This window comes from Xyrauchen texanus, chromosome 24 (genome assembly GCF_025860055.1).
Source record: "Xyrauchen texanus isolate HMW12.3.18 chromosome 24, RBS_HiC_50CHRs, whole genome shotgun sequence".
Classification (NCBI taxonomy): Eukaryota; Metazoa; Chordata; class Actinopteri; order Cypriniformes; family Catostomidae; genus Xyrauchen; species Xyrauchen texanus.
The window spans coordinates 14,801,059-14,822,494 of record NC_068299.1 but is presented as its reverse complement, the minus strand read 5'-3'; the positions used below and the strand labels follow the sequence as shown (position 1 = coordinate 14,822,494).

The window sequence follows — 21,436 nt, the reverse complement described above, 5'->3', positions numbered from 1 at the left end:
TTAAATCAGAATTGAAATGACAGGAAGAGGAATATCTGTCTTTATCTTTCTGTCTGTCCTATATAACATTTAAGACTTTTTAATCTTTGGTAACATTTTACAATAATGTTCTAATTCTTATCATTAGTAAATTTCCTTTGTTCCCATTTTCTCTGCAGAGCTGTATTGTACAGGTGGAGTTCACCAAGCTAGAAAGGGGTGGGCTGGGCTTTGCTCTGGTGGGTGGAGTCCACGGGAGCACACTGAGAGTGAGGGATATTTGTTGCGGAGGCGTGGCTGAGCAGGATGGTCGCTTGCGAGTGGGAGACATCCTTTTAGAGGTATATGCAAATAATTCTAATAATTCTGATCCACAGATTTGGCATCACCATATAATGTGCTGTGTGTTTTGTAGGTGAATGGCATCATTGTGTCAGGGCTGAGCCACAGTAAAGTGGTGGATATTTTGCGGAAGGCAGAAGGCACGGTTCAGTTGACCGTATGTAGGGACATCCTGCCCATGTCAACCTGCTCTGGTTCCAGCTTCCCTGCTGAGGACTCTCAAGAATTAAACACATCAAATTGTGCAGGTCAGCAACCCTCTAATACACTCTGCTCTGCTATGACTTTCCATCTTCTGTGCTGGATCATGAGATACTAGACTAGAAGCATCATTTATACACACAGGGGGGTCATAGATACTGATACCACTATTATTAGCATTCAAATTTAAGTGAAAATATTCACTGAAAAATGTACACAAAGTTCAGAATTTCTTAGTATTTGGAATATCGCCCTTTTGCATGCACTCAAACTGGCAAAAACTGATGATTATGTTATCCCAGTATGATTTGAGAAACAATTGTATTTTTTTTTTTTAACTAACATTAACAAAAATGAATAAATTATGTATAAAATGTATTGTTCATTGTTAGTTCACGATACCTCATGCATTTAGAAATGTTAACAAATGTAACCTTATTATAAAGTGCTACCATCGTGTTTTCTTCAATGGAATTTGTAATTTGATAAGTTTCATAGTCATAATGCAGAATCATAAATATTTTAATATTTTGCAACATAACTTTTCAAAGTTTTAACATTTTCAGAATCCTAAAACTTTCAGTTTATTTCCAGGATTAAATAAGAGTTTACATTTTGTATTCCAGATAACTTGGTCTCAGACTTTCAGGCTCCACTGTATTTATATACAACTAATAAACCTACACTTTATATACCTTAATATTGGTTTTACTGGTTTAACGGTCTCCTCCTTTTATAACACTTAATTTGCAGATGTTAAAGCGCATACAGACACACACGCTGATCATGTGTCTTTCCAGATCTCAGAATGTCATGGTCTTGGAGGGGAATGTGAGCAGGTATAAAAACCTTTGACATTTCTGTGCTTAAATTAAATGATGACCAGTTACAGGACCTAAGATATACACTTTTGCATATAGATTCATATGAATTTGTTAACTTACCATGAAGTGCATGGACACGTTATGTGTAAACTTTTCAAATAACAATATTGAGATGATTACTTGCTACAGTAAACTGAATCCCCTTCCCCAGAACAGATGAGACCGGGAGACAAAAGCCTTGTCTTTGTAAATGAGTGTTACTTGTCCACATATTCCATTGCCTAGAGAGGTGCACCATAAAATTAATTAGCACCGCTTCCTATTTCCGTCAGATGAAACAGTTGAAACTCAGATGAGAGTAAGGGTGGCCGAGCCGAGTTAACTCATCACTTGTCTCTTCTTTCTCTCTCTTTCTCCTTTTTCTTTCTGTCTCTTGCCTGTAGGATAGTCGAAACTGGACACCAACCTGTCAGAGGTGCTGTCCGTCAGTGGGAGTTACGGGCATGCTACAGGAAAGGTGAGTGTCATTGAATTCCTGCATTTTTGTTGATTTTTGATTTGTTGATCCTACTGCTGTAACAAAGTGGGCATCATTAAAGATCTGTACAGAATCTATAAATGGAAACATCAATTTAGAATAGTTTCTGCTTTATTGGGCAGTAGTAGATCTTAAAGTGTGTTTTGAATTCAGTTAAACTTGGTAAAACCATAAGTGAAACTACAGTTTGTTTATTTTTTTCATACATTTTGCAAGGCGCTATGACTAATCATTAACCAGGTCATAAGGACTGCAATTCATTGCAATTTTGTTTGTTCTTGTTTTGTTTTTGATTGTTGCTTTTCAACATAGCTCTCAAAACGAATCACCACAGGGAGGCGCTAAAGAGTCATTAATGAAATACAGGCCCAATCTGACAATAATCACAACTATGGCTTCTAGTTAGGTTGACCTCCGAGGCGCACATGTTGTAGCACGTAGCATTTGCAATTAGCAGCTTTTTTACATTTTAGGTGGAAAAATCGCAGGAAAATCTGCCTTGCATGATAACAGGCCCCGGAACGTAGCAATGTGGTCAAGGTCTCTGCTCATTCCTGCCCCGTACCCCCTTCAGGACAAATCCCCCGAGGCAGCATCTAGAACATTCTGCCATGAGCAAAGAGCATAGCCAGTCAGACGGCTGGAGCAGTGATGAGGAAGACGAGGGTGATGATGAAGACAACACTTCTCTGCCATCGCCTCAAGAGACAGTTCCTCATACAGGTAAATGAGACTACGTTTAGTGTTGGATTTCCTATTTAACAAAAATCTTTTTGTTAAAATACTTTCTTCTTTCCCAGCTTAATACACAGCTTTAACATTCTCCCCCCCAAAATAAATTGCAAAAACTTGTCAATCAGTCCTGCACAACCACATTTTGCTTAACCAATAGTGTGGGTTCGGGGGCGGAACTATCTGTTTATTTGACCAATGGGAGACAGGTATTGGTGAAACCTGTTTGAAAAAAAATGTCTTTTTTCAATTTCAATCAAGTTTATCAGTCTGCTTCCTGCAAGAAGACAAGGAACACCCACTACACAACACATCCACTCTAACTAAAAGTAATGCCCTTTTTGGATCATAAAGTCATTCTATTGGCTTAAAGAATTATTCAAATTTAAAGGGATACTTTACCCCAAAATTTTAATTCTCTCATCATTTTCTTTCATCTGCTTAATACAAAGGAAGATTTTCAGTTAGTGAATGGGTGCAGACCATTTTAAGCTAAAAAATCTACTCTGGTGGTTAAATCCTAATCTTCAAAAGCGATATGATTGGGGTGGGTGAGAAACATTTAAGTCTTTTTTTTTACTATAAATTCTCCACCCTGCTCAGTCAATCTCAACTTCACTTTCCCATTGTTCTTCTTCTGTTTTTGGTGATTCACATTATTTGTGCATATTGCTCCCTGCTGGGAAGGGAGGATCATTTATAATTTTTAAAAATTACTTAAAAAATGAATTACTTAAAAATGAATCTGTTTCTCATCCACACAAATCATTTAGTGTCTGAAGATATGGATTAAAACACTGGAGTCGTATGGATTACTTTTGTAAAGCCTTTTTGTGGATTTTCTTAAAAATGTTGGCACCCATTGCATTTTGAAGACCTACAGAGCTGAGATATTCTTCTAAATATCTTAATTTCTGTTCTGCAGAAGAATGTCATACAAATCTGGAATGGCATTAGGGTGAATAAATCATGTGAGAATTTAAAATTTTGGGTTAACTATCCCTTTAACTGAGTAAATATAACAAATAATAACTTTAAAACATATCACATTATTAAAATTAAGATGTGAAATTAGACTTGTCTCTTTTCTGTTTTCTCCAGTTAGCTCACAAGTTAAAAGGTTAGCCCACTGCTTAGCTTAGCAGAAATGCTAGCTTCTTCTCCTCTTAATATTTATGACCAGTCTCCTCACTGTCGCCACCTAGTGATATAGCGGTATGATTGCATTGAAAATAACTTCAGTAGCAGTACATTATAATTTTACAAACTTCTATTTTTTTTTTTTTTATTGAGGTTAGGTTTAGGGGTAATGACAGCTATAGGTGTAGGGTTGCTGTGGGTCAAGCAAACACAATTTATGAATGTGACATGTAATTGTTGCAAGAGTTTTGTACTTCACAGGTTATTTGAAGGGAGGCATAACATTTAGTGGATGTGCCTTGTAGTGGGCGCACCTAGTAGTGGGTGTGTATTGTAGTAGTCTTGCAGGACGCAGACAGACCCTTCTCTCCGTTAGTCACAGTAATGAAAAACTTCATCTTTAACTATCATCTTATTAATTCTGTTTATTTTAATACATAAGTGTATTTTAATGTATTTTACTACTGATAATTGAAATATGTATTGTTAAAGGGTGCACTCAGTAACTTTTTGATTGTGTCATCTTGGACTTACACCTAGTAGTGTGGAGGCAGCATCATTCAAAATCAATAATTTTCAGTTACAGATGACATTGTAGAAATGTATTCACAATCAGGCATGATTAATTTAATCCAAGAGTGTGAGTGTCCAATAACAAGACAGTTACTGAGATTAGTTGTATTCATCTGGTCATGTGATTAAAAAATGGCAGCCCCCATGAGGACGCCCCTGCCCCATGTAGAATAAAACAGCTTTTAAAGGTTACTGATATGACTAGAGTCCTCATCTCATGTGAGTGGAATTCTATACATATGTTTCAAAATTACAATTAATTTCTTTAATGGGGAAAACAATTACTGAGTGCACCTTTAAATAGAATTGATTTTAATATTATTAGATTAATGTGAGACAATGAGTATTAGTGAATTTTTTTTAGAAATGGCTCCTTAATTTGTATGCTCCCTATACCTAGTGTATGGATACTTCAAGCACTTTAAAATAATATTTGCCCATGATCACTTTATTACATGAAGGTCGACCAGTTGTGTCAGAAGATGAGCTTGTCAGTCTTGCAGTGATATCCCCTTCTAAGAATGGCCAGTACTCTGGCTCCCGAGTCAAAGCCCTCATCCAGGCCCTTGAAAAGTTGGACAAGCAAGACCTCATCAAAGAGTTTATGGTAAGATCCATCTATCTCAACATGATACAACTGAGTGACTAAAACAAGCAAACAAATCCAACCTCCTTGTAATCCAATTTTCTTGTAGTGTTTTACATGTACTGTAAGTATGTTTATATGAATCCCTCTCTTGATGATCTGTCAATTATACGCATAAAAACGTCCTTTAAAGAATGATTCAAGTGCTTAAATAGAAGAATATGTATTGCTTTTTTTCCCAATAGGCCTTAGAGCATTTGAAACCCTCAGACAACTGCCTGGTTGGAAAAGCACCTGAAAACCGTGAGAAGAACAGATACAGAGATATCCTTCCCTGTAAGTCCTTCTGCTTATCCCATAATCCACCCCAAACCCCTCTTTTACTAGTCCCCTTAGTTAAGATTTGTATTGCCAGTTGTGAGCCCCAATTCCTTACGCTTCACATTTTCACACCATTTTGAAACCATGAAGACCACAGAGCAAAGAATGTTTGTTCGGTCTGAGACATCAGCAGACACGATGAAAGGCCCCTGTATACCTTTAACAGTGGAACACATGACACAGCAATTAAATGAAACGTAACCAATCCCTAATTATTTACTCTTGGGTGTCCGATCATTTTGGGCTATCTGACACCTCGTTGTGGCTTTGCGGCCTCCTTACCTATGTGGTGGCATTTTCAAACCACAGCCACTGTTATCCTGTTTGTACTCACTCAGCTTTTGCTGCTGTTAAGTGTGTGTGTGTGGGGGTGGTGTCATTTATTTGCCCCCTCTGTTTAAAGCATAACACAGTAAGCTGCAAACCTAAAGTCAAACAGGAGACGTGTGACTTACAGATCTGCTTTCACTGTTAATAGGAAACATCCATTCGAGTGAGGGGTCAGAATGTAGAGTGTGATTTTTGGGCTGGTGGAGTGTATGTGGAGAGTGGGCTGTATTTATATTGAAGAGAGGGGGTCTCTGTTCACAAGAGGTACAAGAGGCACAATACGGCGCTTCATGTGCTGGCGGGAGGCAGACTGGCCCTCGCCTGGCCTGGAGTGTTTATTATCACGGCAGCTCACTGGGCTTCTGTTCCCCGAATAAAGAGCCCAGGATTGAAAAGTGTGAGGCCCCTGGGACTTAACCACTGTTATTGCTGGAGGCAGTTCAAAGGCCGCAACCTTCTCCAGGAAGCCTGATGCCACCCATTGTGGGAGCTGCTCTGCACGAATTTACCTACTCCCAGCGACATACACTTCCCCTCATATGTGCCCCCCCCCCGTCCATCCTTCCATCTTAGTTTAATTTTTCAGACCCCAAGCTCTTCTGAGCTGTTGAACATTTTTTTGCAAGCAGCCCCCTTTGTAGAGGGTTAGAGGCAAACCCAGGGCCATCAGTACACTAAGAGTAAAATATTGTTAGAGGGACACCTTCAAGTCTGCCCTCATGAGACAACACAACAACAATCTCTTCGGTACTCTGAATATACACAGTTATATCAATCTACATGGCTATCCTGGAAGTATTCTAGAGCAGTTGTTTTTTACTAGTGTGGCTTCAGAAGTCAGATTTTACATTAGACATAAGTTGGAGACTGGTGTTGGGTAAATTACTAAAAAAAGGAATCCACTACAAATGACAAATTACTCTTCTTAAAAATTGTGATCAGATTACTGTACTTATTACTTAATTGAAAAGAAATCACATTACTAATTACATCACTTTTAAGTTTCCACAGAAACTATTTTTTTCTCATCGGAATAAAAAGAAAAGGTCTAGATTTCCTCCTTGTTCATTGTCGCACACAAGTCACAATCAGCACCACTAATTTTCCTTACAGTGACTCGCTAGGGAGCACACACTGTCATAGAAATGCCAACATATGAACAAATATGAATGTTTTAAATACATTATTCTAAATATTATTTTAGAAATATGTGTAACCCAATTAATGTACGTAAAAGTAATTAACTTAATTAAAAGTCAGCAACTGTAATCTGATTTCAGTCATTTAAAATGTAATGTGATACACTAATTATTTACACAAATGTAATTTGATTACATTAACTTATTAAGTAAACATAAATACCCTTTAAATCAAACATTGAAATGTATTAATATTACTAAGAACTGCATAGGCCCCACAATATCAGAAATGTCTCTTTTGAAGGTTTCATGCTTTTGGCAGTCAATAATTCACCAAACACAAAATAAAAACAGTGTTCTTCTAACAGTGTCCACAAACCATGTTCTAGTAAAACTGCATTTTTGGTCGAGGGATATTTCACCCCAAAATGAAAACTCTCTTATCATACAGTCAACCTCATGCCATCCCAGATGTGTTTGACTTTCTTTATTCTGCAGAATATGAATATGAAACATTTTTAGATTTTTAGAAGAACATTTCATCGCTGTTGGTCCATACAATGCAAGTGAATTGTGAACAGAATATAGAAGGTCTCCAGTAGTTAAATCCATGTCTTCAGAAGCAATATGTTAAGAGTATTGGTGAGAAACAGATCAATATTTAGGTTTACATGTTTTACTGTAAATCCTGTTGTGGAAATGACTTTCTTTTTCACATTCAGCCTGCTACTGGTTGGGGCTGGTCAAAGGTGGAGATTTATAGTAAAAAAATAACTTAAATATTATTCTGTTTCTGACCCACACTGAAGATATGGACTGAACCACTGGAGTGGTTATATTACTTTTATGCTACCTTCATGTGCTTTTTGAACCTTCTGAGATCTGGTCACCATTCACTTTTGTGATTACCTACAGAGCTGAGATATTCTTCTAAAAATCTTCATTTGTGTTTTGCAGAAGAAAAAAATATCATACAAATCTGAATGCATGAGGGTGACTAAATTATGAGAGAATTTCCACTTTTGGTCAAACTATCCCTTTCATGCTTTTCAGGATGAGGGCATGCAATGCAACCTGTCCACATTGGCATTTGCCTAATTTGGCTACCTCCTTAGTAAGAATGTGACAGTATCACATTTTCACGTCTCGATAATTGCTGTGGCTTTCATCAAGGCATATGGTATTTTCACAGTATTGAATTACATTACAAAAATGGGTTTCTGGGTAGCAAGCCAGTTGCTAATATATAGCTAGGCGCTAGCTACATATTTAATAATCTCAAGTTCTCTCACACTCTCTGCATGGCAATGTACAATTGCGTTGCATTCCATTTGAACTTGATATTAAAACCAACATTGTGCCGCATTGCCATTATTAATTACAGGACTTAGTATTAATTGATTCCAACTGTATTTTAGTTGTTACTACAAGACGCAAACAAGTTACTTATTACTGTGTAGCTAGTGAACTACTCTTCGGCCCAGTAGTGATTCTAGCTTGTATTATTCTTATTTTGACATCTAACTATGCAAAATGAAATGGTTAGTTGAATTTGATTATTGTGTAGCATTGCTTTTCTCTGCTGTCCGCAACCCTATTAGAACAAACCTGCAATCCATATTTGGGTCACAACGCACCCGTCGGAACCTCTGTTCTAGAACAATCTTCTCACCCTGCTCCCCTGTGTTCACTCCTCAGGAATGCTAGCCTGCATGACCTTGAGACAAGCTTGTTTCATTTATTTGGAGTTATTTGTTGTACCTTGGGACAATTTGTTCCTTCTTTTCTATGGGGAAGCCAACAGCATTGCATACTTGCTAGATTTATAACACTGTTGGCTTTTGAAGCCAACAACAGCATTATATGGGGCCTCTGCATTCCTGTTAATTTTCTACCTGGGTTTTAAATAAAACTTTGTTTGTGTTTTGGGAAAATATATTTGATAGTAAGTGCATGAGAACTATGTTTGTTTGCTCATGCATAGATTTTCCTTGAATCTGAAAGAATCTAATTGCATACCTTCAGGATATTTCGAGAGCTCAATGTTTAAGTTGCCCTAAGGGAATGGAGCAGTCACAGAGAGTTTAACTGTTGTTTCTTGCAATATTGCTAAATAAATGCAGAGGCCCCAAAAGGTGTTTGGGCACTTAAGCCAAACTTTGAAATGTATGATAGTTTTTTGCGTTAGATAACAGACTGTCAAACCAAGTGGCATTTATTTTAAAGAATGATGGCAAAAACAAATGTTTTAATTTGACTAAATAATAATTATAATGATAATAATAATAATAATAATAATAAAGCAATGGATATAAGCAAAGCATGTATATAAGCATGTTCAAAATGAAGACACTTGAAGATTGTCAAATGTTTTTGGAATATGTCTATAGTTAAAGAGATGAACTACATCTGTGTTTCCTGTACTAAAACACCTGTGTTAACTTGAGGGGAACTGACGTCATACAGTACATCCAATAAATATTTCATTAAGACCAATGACAACAATAAAAGAATTGAAGTTAGGTTTGAGAATATCCTTCCTTTGCAGATACCTCTTGGTTTGATCATTTTTAAACTAATCCACTGACATTAAGACATTTTTAAGTGTGTCTTAAAAGTGTCCACTTTTTGTGGGCGACTGTACATACTTGTTAAATCTCAAATGTACTAAAATATTTACCTAAAGGCACACAATAGGAGGCAAATACATCTATAATTTCAGAAGATATGCTCAATTAAAAGTATGATTCTGCATATTATGATTTATTGATCACAAGCTATGGTCCCTGTTTCTCTCTTCTTTTTAAACATTAAGATGATAAAACACGTGTTCCTGTTGGAGAGAAAGAGGACTACATCAATGCCAGCTATATTCGTATGAATGTGGGAACAGAGGAGTTCTTCTACATCTCCTCTCAAGGCCCATTACCTGGCACGCAGGATAACTTCTGGCAGATGGTATGGGAGAACAAGTCCGATGTTATAGCCATGATGACACAGGAGGTGGAACGTTGCCGGGTCAAATGCCACAAGTACTGGCCTGAGAAGCTCAATGTTCCCAAAGAAACGAGCCGGTACCAGCTCATCCTGGATAACTACCAGATGCTCGGCTATTTCCACATTAAGGTCATCAAAATGGTGGAAAAAGAGGTTAGAAGTGTGTTCCTGTAGGAAGGAAATTATGTGTCATTTTATTTTAATTTTTACTGATCTTAGACACTCAGCGTAAAAGCTACCACTTGAAAATCCCTGCATTGCAAAACATTATTTTCCTAATTAGTGTTTTTGTTTTGTTTTTTAGTAAAAATATTTAAAACAAGATCATTTTACTTAAGATTCAAAATAACTTAAGATAATAAGACAGTATTTCAGATTTTATATCTTGAATTAAGTTTATTTTTCTAACCCTATTTGCAAATAATTATATATAATCTTTGTTAGAAATCTTATAAACTTCATATGATAGGGGTTTACAAAAACAAACTTAATTTAAGATAGATTATCAAACACAATTTTGCTTCTCAAGTAAATGTATCTTATATTTAAAGGGATATTTCACCCAAAAATGAGAATTCTCAAACATGTGCATGACTTTCTTTATTTAGCAGAATGCAAACAAAGATTTTTAGAAGAATATCTCAGCTCATTTGGTCCATACAATGCAAGTCAATTGTGATCAGACCTTTGTAGCTCAAAAATCACAAAGGAAACAGAAGTAATCCATAAAACTCCAGTGGTTAAATCCATATCTTCACAAGTGATATGATTGGTGAGGATGAGAAACAGATCAAGATTTAGATCCTTTTTTTTTTTTTTTTACTCTAAATCTCCATTTTCACTTTTATATCTGAAAGTCACATGTGGTGCATGTTTAGTTACACTATAATTTCTGAAGTTAAAGTGGAGATTTAGGGGGAAACATTTACTTAAATATTGTTCTCTTTCTCACCCACACCTATTATATCACTTCTGATGATATGGATTTAAACACTGGAGTCATATGTATTACATTTAGGTTTCCTTTATGTGATATTTGGAGCTGCAAAGGTCTGATCACTATTGACTTGCATTGTATGGATCTACTGAGCTATTTTTCAAAAAATCTTTGTTTGTATTCTCCTGAAGGAAGAAAGTCATGCACTTCTGGGATGGCATGAGGGTGAGTAAATGATGGGAGAATTTGTATTTTTTGGTGAACTATCCCTTTAAGGATGTTTAGATTGTTTTCCAGTAAAACTATGCAAAAATACTAATTGTGAAAGAGATTTTTGCAGTGTGCGAGGCTGTGCATTTAAGTGGAATCACAATGTTTTCTAAAATCAATATCTTCCCAAATTGTATAGCCCACCAATCACATCATCATTGAACTGTTCGTACTTTTCCAGAGTGGAGACGTTCACTTTGTGAAGCATCTGAAGTTCACCACATGGCCTGACCACGGCACACCCCACTCCTCTGAGCAGCTGGTGCGATTTATTCGCTACATGAGGGCTGTACACTGTAAAGGGCCAATCACGGTCCACTGCAGTGCAGGCATTGGCCGAGCTGGGGTCCTTATCTGCACTGACGTCATTCTAAGTCTCATTGAGAAAGACCTGAGTGTGAGTATTTCATGCAGGTTTAACATGAGCACATACATTAAAGGCTCAAAAGAGTTATTGCATGTTGATACAATTTTAATTTGATAATTGCATATGAATATCTCAATTGCTATTAGCTAGCAATATATTGGCCACCTTACTCTCTACTTATTGGTATCACCATTGGCGGTTGAATAACCCATATCGGTCTACCACTACTCTGAAATATTTTACCAGTCTTCCTTTTCATTTATAGTTATTTATAGATCCACTTCAACATAAAACTGAACATTCATTTTGATCGGGCAAGTGTTTGTACTTCTGATTGCTCTTACAGATTAACGTAAGTGACATAGTAAAGGAGATGAGACTTCAGCGTCATGGCATGATTCAGACCAAGGTGAGTAAATATGGACATTCAAGAAATGGGGCTGTAAAGAAAGCTTGTCCTGTGCAACTATTTTGTGCGTTACCCTTCCTCTGAATGTATAGATGAATAAATGATCTTGAGAGGTTTTGACAATGCCATTCTTCTCTCTGATGTCAGGAACAGTACCTCTTCTGTTACAAAGTCTGGCTGGAAGTGTTGCAGAGCATCTCACTACTTCATTGTAACCACTAGCAACCCAAAACAACTTCACAAATGAATCCTTAAAGACTTGCAATTGTTTCCTGAGTAAGGCAACAATGTATGTGTTTTTGAGTGATAGAAATGATGTTTGAACTTTTTCTGATGTTGATCATGTGTGTGTCAGATATAGGACGACCACTTGTTCCACTAATTGAGCATTGAATACGTCATAGAAAATATGTTACAAATTTTCATTAACTGTGCAATGTCCTTGTGTGATCTGATTTATATTTTTCTACAATTTCTTTGGCTTAAAACACTGATAACATAGCCTTTCCGGACTCTTAGTCACTTTGCCTTGAATATGTGGTATTTTTTTTTTTTGCTTTGTTTTGTTTTTTCTTAAAGACAAAAATGTGTGTAGCCTACAAATTAGTCATTAAGTTAAGCTGCTTTTAATTAATTCCACAAATGTTTGCAGTATTTCATTGATTTTTCACATTTTGAAGAATGTATATTGTATACAGTAATTCAAATCAAGTGCATAAAAAACTATATTTGTGCTTTGAAGACCCAAGCTTTCATTACCCAAACTGAAATATGTGACGTTTTCTTACAGTATTGCATTGTTTCAACTCAACAGTATTGCATTGTGTCTAATTTAAGTAGCTGTGAGATAAGCCACTAGACAGACATTTTAAAATATATTTTAGCAAAGTGCCTTTTAATTTCTCTATGTGAGCCAGCTCACTGCTTATGTTTCGTTATAAGGACTCTCTGATTAAAGCAAGCTGTTTTACCTATTATTTCACATAGACCCCATTTACACCTGGAGTTAAGATGTGTGTCATGATCCGACCAAATGTGGTCAGGTGAGACACAGTTGCTGTTTACACCTGGTCGTTTAGATGCATCACTTGACCACTTGTGATCAGATTTGGAGGGGAGGCCAAAGACAAAGAAAGTGCAGAACAAAACTGCACTCTATTTCACAAGGTGCAGCTGAAATTTAACCTAAGCACAAAAGCAACATTTCAAGCAGAATTGTCTGTTATTTTAGTGGATTACCTGTATTAACCTGAGCTGCAGATGTTCGTGCCTCTCGTAAATCCTTGCGTGTTGATATCAGACATTCTGTAGAAGGGAAGTTTCATGCTTGTATACACCGGCTGTGTTTCGAAGGCTGCGTGCTAGATAGGACGCGTCCTTTAAAGGCTGCAGTATACCGAGTGTCTTCCTTTAAACAACTCCTATTTTAAACGAGACGGCCTTCGTAAGACAAAATGAAATGGAACGTAACATGGTTGCTATGACAGTACGCCACTCTTTAAGGAGCGCGAGCGCTTTGCGTGAGAAGGGAACAAAGTCCCCTTGGAAGGAATGTATGAGGTATAATTTAGAAGAATTATAATTATGTAGAGAGAAAATAAAATAGATTGTACAGGTGTACTTTTGTTCTAATACTTTATTTTAATATCTACTGAGGTACTTCAAATTGGGAATTAACATTCCTTGCATTGAACATCATAATTACAGGCAAACTGACATAATTTTTTATTATTATTTTTTTTTTTTTTAATTTTTACATTTCCGTCGAAGCAAAGAATTGTGGGTTGTGTGTGCACACGAAGGATACACCTCATGCAACCTCCGAATTCCCGTAAAAGAAGGTCGCATTCGAAGTGTCCTACTTGCTTTTCTGAAATGAGACAGTCTCGATGAAGTATGCGGCCGACAAATGCGACCTCCGGAAGACGCAGCCTTCTAAACGAGACACAGCCACCCACTTCTTTTTTTTAAAAATTTTCCTGTTGGATGTTTTTTACACCTTTAAACCATTCGTAACCGGAACTGTTGTTTTAGTGAAGCAGTTGACTGACAGGTGAGGGGAAACGCCTTGCTGCTGCCGGGATGCATAGAGGACGATTAGCGTTTACAATTCGAATGCGATGCGGTCATATGCGTTTTTCACTCGAAAAATAGTGACTATGTGGTTTTTGTGGTCCGATCATAAAATGTTTTAGACCCCGTTTAGACCTGTATCTGACCACATGTGATCGGATCACCAAAAACACATCTTATTACCAGATGTCAATAGGGTCATAAGGTCAGAGCAGAAAGAGATAATCCAAAGAAATAGAACTGATGCTGAGAGATTACATACCACAGCCTTCTTATCTGTATGTGTAGCCTCTAAACGTCTGCCAGCAGGCGTAATTCTATGGAAACCAGTATGTGGACATTGGACAGCAGAGGAAGTATCTGCTTGCACATGTAATGGAGAAAGAAATGCTTACTGTAAATCATCTTAAATCATCAGTTGCAATATATTAAGCAACAAATGTGTGAATGGATTGACAAAGGCAATGGACCAATATTCTGTGATATTTTAGTACTGTTTTGTAACAAATCTGAGTTTAGTGCAAACATACAGCACAATAATTTGCTGCACAATAATGTCTTAAACTGTGTATTGTAGAGCACATCAGAGCTTTTAAGGAGGTTAATCCTCCCATTTAGTTTGATCACATTTGATTTATTTGTATTACTTTTCAGCAGGCTTTGTGAAAAGTTGATCCTATCACTGTAGTACACTATAAAATATTAACCTTATATGTTGATTGAAAGCTCTAGTATAAGCTATGGTTATGATATTCGATGTATCAGACATGTATTACTCTATTACTGTACTAATTTTTACAAATAAATATTAGATCATCCTTTCAGATCTTAAATATTCATATTCATAGCCACTTCAATAATGAATAACTAACGCACAGATCCTGGAAGCAGACTCGAGCATACTTCATATTTCAGCACAGCTCAGTAGCTTGTCTTCCTGCACTTTGTCTTTCACATTCTGAGGTTTCCAGTTGTCATTGTGGCCACTCTGTGGATGATAAATTTCAGTTGAAGAAAAAAATAGTGACTTTACAGCCAAAGCTTTGGCACATGGTGTAGAGTGTTCCCATTCTGTTTTTACTGCAGAGTAAATACTGGCTCCCTCATGGGCTCTTGTGACAGCATACAAAAGCCATTTGAACTTGTACAAGAGAAAGAAAGCCTTTAAAGCCAAACTTTTGGGAGAAAACATGATCAGCAAGTTTGGCTGTTCTAGGCATTGTTGGTATTATAACCTATGACTGCCTTTGCAGTAGTTATCTAGTGCTAAATAAGTGGTCATTTCACACTAGGAGGGATGTTCCCTAGTAATATTAATTTGACAATCACTATTTGTTGAAGAGCTATGTGTTGGAAATTAAGTGCATGTGATTTCAGGGTTGTTTTGCAACATATCGGACCCATCTGGATTTCATTATTGCTTCTGTTTTCTTCAACATGTTTTCCAAGTGTTTCCAATTAGTAAAGACCAACAATGCCACTGTTGCTTCATAGTAAACATAATGTGTTGGTGGAATGGAATTCTTGACATCAACTGTGGTGGTGTTATTTTGTAGTTGTAAGCAATCCCATCATCATATTTTATAGATAATTACTGTTTATGTGCGAATAATGCAGATTTTTTTTAGGTACAATGTGGCCAAACAATAGCTAAAACAGCCAAAAACTCAATTTATTGACAACTGTGACCCGCTGAAATAAAGCAATTCCTTCAGTGAAGTTATGCATACCTTGTTTAGAGCATTTGCAGATGGGAGCTGTTGAAGGATGTGGTTGATGTCCTCCATACTACAGTCATTGATCATGCAACTGAAACCGCATGTGCGGAAATTTGAACATATTTTAGGAATTAATATAAGATCTAACCCATGCCCTCAGCGAGCTCTTCTTTCAGTTTATAACACTTTCAGTGCAGCTGGTATTGTTACTAAGCATGAACAGTTCAAGAAGACAGTGAATTTTTATTTCTGTGCAAAGCACTGGATTAGGTGTATTGTCATGGTAAAGTAATTTGGAAGCATGCATTTGGAGAAAGCCGGTGATTTATAAGGGTGCGGAGGGTGTAGAAATGTTCTCACAGGCTCCTTGTAAATCCACCAACTCTTGGGTTCACAGCAAAGGGAAGACATTACTTTTTTCTTTTTCAAACGTAAAATTAGAACACATTTAATGTGCCTCTAATTATCTAATGTCCTCCTGAAGCTGTTCCACAAAGAAAATAATTACGGTACACTGAAATAAACTCAGCAAAAACAGAAACATCCCTTTTTCTGTATTTTCTGTAAAATACAGTGTAATAACACTGTATTTTAAAGATAATTTAGTAAAAATCCAAATAACTGTACAGATCTTTATTGTAAAGGGTTAAACAGTGTTTTCCATGCTTGTTCAAAGAACCATAAACAATAAATGAACATGCACATGTGGAACGGTCGTTAAGACACTACCAGCTTACAGACGGTAGGCAATTAAGATCCCACTAATAAAAACTTAGGACACAAAAGAGACATTTCTACAGACTCTGAAAAACATCCTCACAGTGTCAGACCACGTGTAACAACACCTGCACAGGATCTGTACATCCGAATATCACACCTGCGGGACAGGTACAGGATGGCAACAACAACTGCCCGAGTTACACTGCCCTCCATCAGTGCTCAGACTGTCCACAATAGGCTGAACTGAGGGCTTGTAGGCAGGTCCTTACCAGACATCACCAGCAACAACGTCGCCTATGGGCACAAACCCACCTTTGCTGGACCAGACAGGACTGGCAAAAAGTGCTCTTCACTGACAAGTCGCGGTTTTGTCTCACCAGCGATGATGATCGTACTTGTGTTTATCATCGAAGGAATGAGCATTACACCAAGGCTTGTACTCTGGAGCGGGATCGATTTGGAGGTGAAGGTGCTGGGGCAGTGTGTCACAGCATTAACGGACTGAGCTTGTTGTCACTGCAGGCAATCTCACCTCTGTGCGTTACAGGGAAGACATCCTCCTCCCTAATGTGGTACCCTTCCTGCAGGCTCATCCTGACATGACCTTCCAGCATGACAATGCCACCTCGTAATACTGCTCATTCTCTGCATGATTTCTTGCAATACAGGAATGTCAGTGTGCTGCCTTGGCCAGCGAAGAGCCCAGATCTCAATCCCATTGAGCACGTCTGGGACCTGTTGGATTGGAGGATGAGGGTTAGGGCCACCCCCCCCCCCATTCAGGAACTTATTATTCCATTTCTGTTAGTCACATGTCTGTGAAACTTGTTCAGTTTATATCTTAGTTGTTGAATCTTTTTATGTTCATACAAATATTTACACATGTTAAGTTTGCTGAAAATAATATCAGTTGAAAGTGAGAGGACTTTTATTTTTTGCTGAATTTAGTTACTACTGTTCGTAAATAATTCAGGTAGTTACATTTATAAATTAAAATATATATTTTATCAACAAATCAGCTCTCAGTGTCTGTTTTACTACATTTGTGTAAGTACTTTATATCAAACTCAATGTCCTTACACAGTGGTTTGCGTTGTTTGCAATTAGATGTTTCACTCAAAATAAAAATTCCTGGTTTGTAACAACATAAATGTGAGATATTGATGACAGAGATGTCTGGGGTGGCATTGTGACATGTTTTTGTAAACACAGTGAAGCTGCAGTGAATTATGGAGAGCAAAGGATCAGTAATGGAAAACCAATGGCTCTTTGAGAGAAACCAGAGACGACTTGTATGCAGAGAGAGGCGATACAGGAGATGCCTAGATACATACAGCTGGAGCTTCACTTATGGACTTCGTACACACACACATATATAAAGACTTAAGGGTGAAGAGTAGAAGTGAGTGAATGATGGATATAGCAGAGAAGTGTATGTGCTGTGAAGTGAACAGGGCAGGTGATGACTAAGGCCAGTCAGTAAGTAATAGGGTTTCACCTGTGCTGTATCCCCCATGTAGTCATGTATATGATTAATAGCAGGAAGGGCCCTCTTCCAATGTGTGCTGTAAAATATGACCAGGCTTCTTGAGCACTGCAGAATGAGGTAAAGATTTTACACAGTGTCCTAAGCAGGCGCGACACGCTAAGTTTCCAGCATCAGGTAATTTGTCTGTCAACACTGAAGCTTTACAATAACAGCCAATCGAATGAACGAGATTCTGATGTGGTCTAACCAGCATGATGCCACAAAAACTGCATTTTCTTTGCATCTTTGAAGGGCACTGTGTGAAGTAGATGCTACTCGAAGGGTTGTTTCAAACAAAATTGAGGAACAAAATCATGAAGGCCCCATCCACAAAGCCATTAGCTAAGGGTACATGTGATATTTGCTTCTAGAAACTCTCAACTCTCAAATTACATTGTAATGATTGTTATCATCACTATATAATCACATGTTGACTAAGACTATTCTTTTTTTTTATTTTGCCTTACTGTACTTTCTGGATCAAAGTGTCTGATGGAGCAGGTTCATGTTTGTTTTTTTACAAAGTGCCAAGGTAACATTTTTATTCAAATTAAAGTAGTAGTGACATAATGTATGTTTTCTTATAGGGTGAGAGAGCCATTTTTCCTTCAGAGTACTCACTTCAAGTGCTCTACCTTTCAGAGTAGGATGCATAAGGATTCTCACTTACGAATAGAATTTGCAACGAAATGACAAACAGAATGTCCTATCACGAGTGGTTAGGACACAAAGTTAGTTAAAAAAAAATTATTGCAACTAAACCATTCATTCATGACAAGAGAGGGGATTGCACCTGGAACAGCACATTTGAAAGTATTTAGGCCTAAGTGCCAGAGGCAAAGAGAGCATACAGTAGGTCTTCGAGTTAAATTTGGAAAGTAAATCTGATTGAACTTTATGTGCGCTGACAATTTATCTCCTGTCCTGTGGAAAGTCCAGAGAACTATCAGAGAATCTAAAGGTCTGTGGATTAAGTTTGCAACAAGCTTGTGACTTTGAAAGGCTGGTTGATGAATGGGAGCGGGCTGGGGATCTGACCGTGTAGGCTGATGCTGTGCAGCTGATGCTTGTACTTGTGTGTTTGTTTTCTACTTTGTGCTTTGTGTGGGTACACTCCCCTGGAGTCTCTTTGGTGACTGCGTGGTGACACACACAGAGGAACTATTCATTTTAAGTACTGAAAAACACTGGTGGGCTTCACCAAAATCACAACAAAGGAACAGACACTAAGAAAGTCAAGAAAAGCCAGGCTTGTAGGTTTGGTTGTAATTATCTGGAGGTTGTAAATTTTATTTATATTCTGAGTTTAGCCAGAAGTGCCCCCTTTTGAAAATGTGATACTTAGTGCAAGACTGCCAGAGTTCTTTATTTTCCATAAAGATAGTGCCTTCAATTTGTGGTTGGTTTGTAAACCTTTGCATGGGCATAATGCAAATATTTTGTCAGGGGGAAAGGATGCCTAAGTTAGTTTTTCATTTTAGGCAGAGGCTATTTGCACTACTTGCAAACGGCAATAAATACTATTGGTACTAAGTGTAAATAGCAACCAAAAGCATCTTATTAGTGTCAGATGCATTTTGCACCCAGGTGATAATAGTGGTAGATACTATTTGCACCCCTACTTAAATACTAACAGACTGTTTGGGAGCATCACTTGTTGTGTTTATTTAGAGTCCCACAGACACCCTACCTACACCAACCCCTAAACCTAACCCTAATCTTCCCTTACAAAAATTAACCATGGTTTACTACCGTAACCACAGTATCATCATGGAACTTTGTTGTAAAATCATAGTAACCACAAAATTAAACATGGTTGCAATATTAACACCATATACCATGGTTAATTGCATTAAAACCATTGCTTACTTTAAAAAAATGTTTACTAAAATATTACTACAGTGAAATCATAGTTAATTTTATATTGATCAAACTTTTCTCTCAACTTCCTGAACTTCAATGTGACCAAATCACTGCGAGGAAATCAACTTTTATATATATTTTTGTAATTATTATGAGCAGTATTAAATAAAATGTAAAAAAATATGAGGCAGGAAATAGGTCGGCCATATGAAAAGCACCTCCAACTGTCCCTACACTCCATGCCACTGCAGCATCACTAGTTGTGCTGTTTGTCTTCAATTTCTGTTACCAGCAGACAATGTGTGGAAGGTGCTATTTATACCTGTTTACATGTTAATTTTATGTATTCTAGACACATTAATCTAGTGATCACCATCCAGTTGTGTTGCATGGGGAAAACAAAACAGCTTTGATATTACATATATCCACTTAGCTCACGTGCCCCCTCAGTTTGAATAGGTATGATGCTTCTGAACCTTTGTACTTGACATAAATAGGGGTTTTCATATGTTATAGGTGTAGACTAACTGTGTCATTTAACAGGACATTGATAGATGTATACATCTTAGGACCTATTGGAACCAGCAATATCTTTGACATTTAAAATGCATTTTCCCACCCAACAACAGGAGGACTACACTCTTACACCCAAATGGGATATATAGCTGAAACTGCATGACTCTTATTAGGGGACATACCCACAGAAAGTCTGAAAGAAACAAACAGATACAAGATTTTATATAATCAATCCCATTATATTGCACTGTTCTAAGAGTCTAATAAGGACAATCATTACCAGTGTGATGACTTGGGAGGTAAAACGAATTGTACATCTGCAACCAATCATTATCTACATCATATTAAAGGGTTCATTGAACCTCCAAGGACATGTAAAGTCAATGGAATAACCAAAAATGTTCCTGAAATGTGCTCACTGGCGGACATCTCTGGTGATTAGACCTTTTCATGTCATTCAACGTAAATGCTCTAAAGACATAACCGTCTGTCTGTGAGTTGAATGGAAGAGCATTTGGTGTTGGGGTTATTTTTCAGGATTAAGCTTGCCAGTAGAAGAGAAGAGGCCAAGCTTGTGAAAAGTGAATGCCGTTGCAGCTGTGGTTATGGTGTTTCATTTTGAGTTAGTAGGACATACAGCAACTTGACCCCCTGCTAACCTGACCTGTCTGTTCAGTAATTGACAGATATTGTTGATTGACACAGTTGAAATGAAAGTGCTCTTTCAACCAGAGTCAAAGACTGAAACCCATTAAAGTTCCTCTGTGGTGTGATTATGTTGCATCAACACACAGGCTGTTTGTCTTCATTCAGCTGATGATCTAATCTCTCTTTTAACATCCATGCTGTTTTCCAGCGATCGACATGGACCCTTTATACAGACTGTGATGATGCATGTCTGCCTTATTTTGCAGCATAAATCTAGAAAAGTTTTTTTATTTTTTTAATTATTTGGTGAAAATATATCATAATACTTTGTAATATATTACCCTGGAATTAGGGTAAAAATGGTCCACCACTAATTTTCTATGATATTCTCTTCCAAAGATATTGCTCAAGTACCTCCTTCAGCACAAGGCAAATATATTTATATTTATTACATTTTTTTCTGGCAGGCAAAAACAGTGCAATCGCATTGAAAACTACTAATAGCACACATTTCCTGAAAGGGATAGTTCACCAAAAATTTTTTTTTTTCATCATCTACTTTCTCTCTTCCAAGGAACATAATAGAAGATGTTAGGAAGAATGTTTCACTTTCTTTGCATCTGTT

At 37.3% G+C, this 21,436-nt stretch overlaps 1 protein-coding gene across 1 annotated transcript in view; it reads left to right on the top strand.

Annotated features, from left to right (window-relative positions):
• LOC127617884 (tyrosine-protein phosphatase non-receptor type 13-like) overlaps positions 1 to 14,595 on the top strand; it is a 46,054-nt gene extending 31,459 nt beyond the window's left edge. The window contains exons 36-46 of the mRNA XM_052090023.1: positions 159 to 320; positions 395 to 569; positions 1,285 to 1,361; positions 1,790 to 1,863; positions 2,459 to 2,607; positions 4,791 to 4,936; positions 5,161 to 5,251; positions 9,581 to 9,915; positions 11,151 to 11,366; positions 11,683 to 11,745; positions 11,893 to 14,595. Of these exons, the coding sequence (XP_051945983.1) occupies positions 159 to 320; positions 395 to 569; positions 1,285 to 1,361; positions 1,790 to 1,863; positions 2,459 to 2,607; positions 4,791 to 4,936; positions 5,161 to 5,251; positions 9,581 to 9,915; positions 11,151 to 11,366; positions 11,683 to 11,745; positions 11,893 to 11,967 (1,563 nt within the window). The 3' untranslated portion in view covers positions 11,968 to 14,595. The remainder of the gene's footprint in view (positions 1 to 158; positions 321 to 394; positions 570 to 1,284; positions 1,362 to 1,789; positions 1,864 to 2,458; positions 2,608 to 4,790; positions 4,937 to 5,160; positions 5,252 to 9,580; positions 9,916 to 11,150; positions 11,367 to 11,682; positions 11,746 to 11,892) is intronic.
• Positions 14,596 to 21,436: the final 6,841 nt, after the last annotated feature.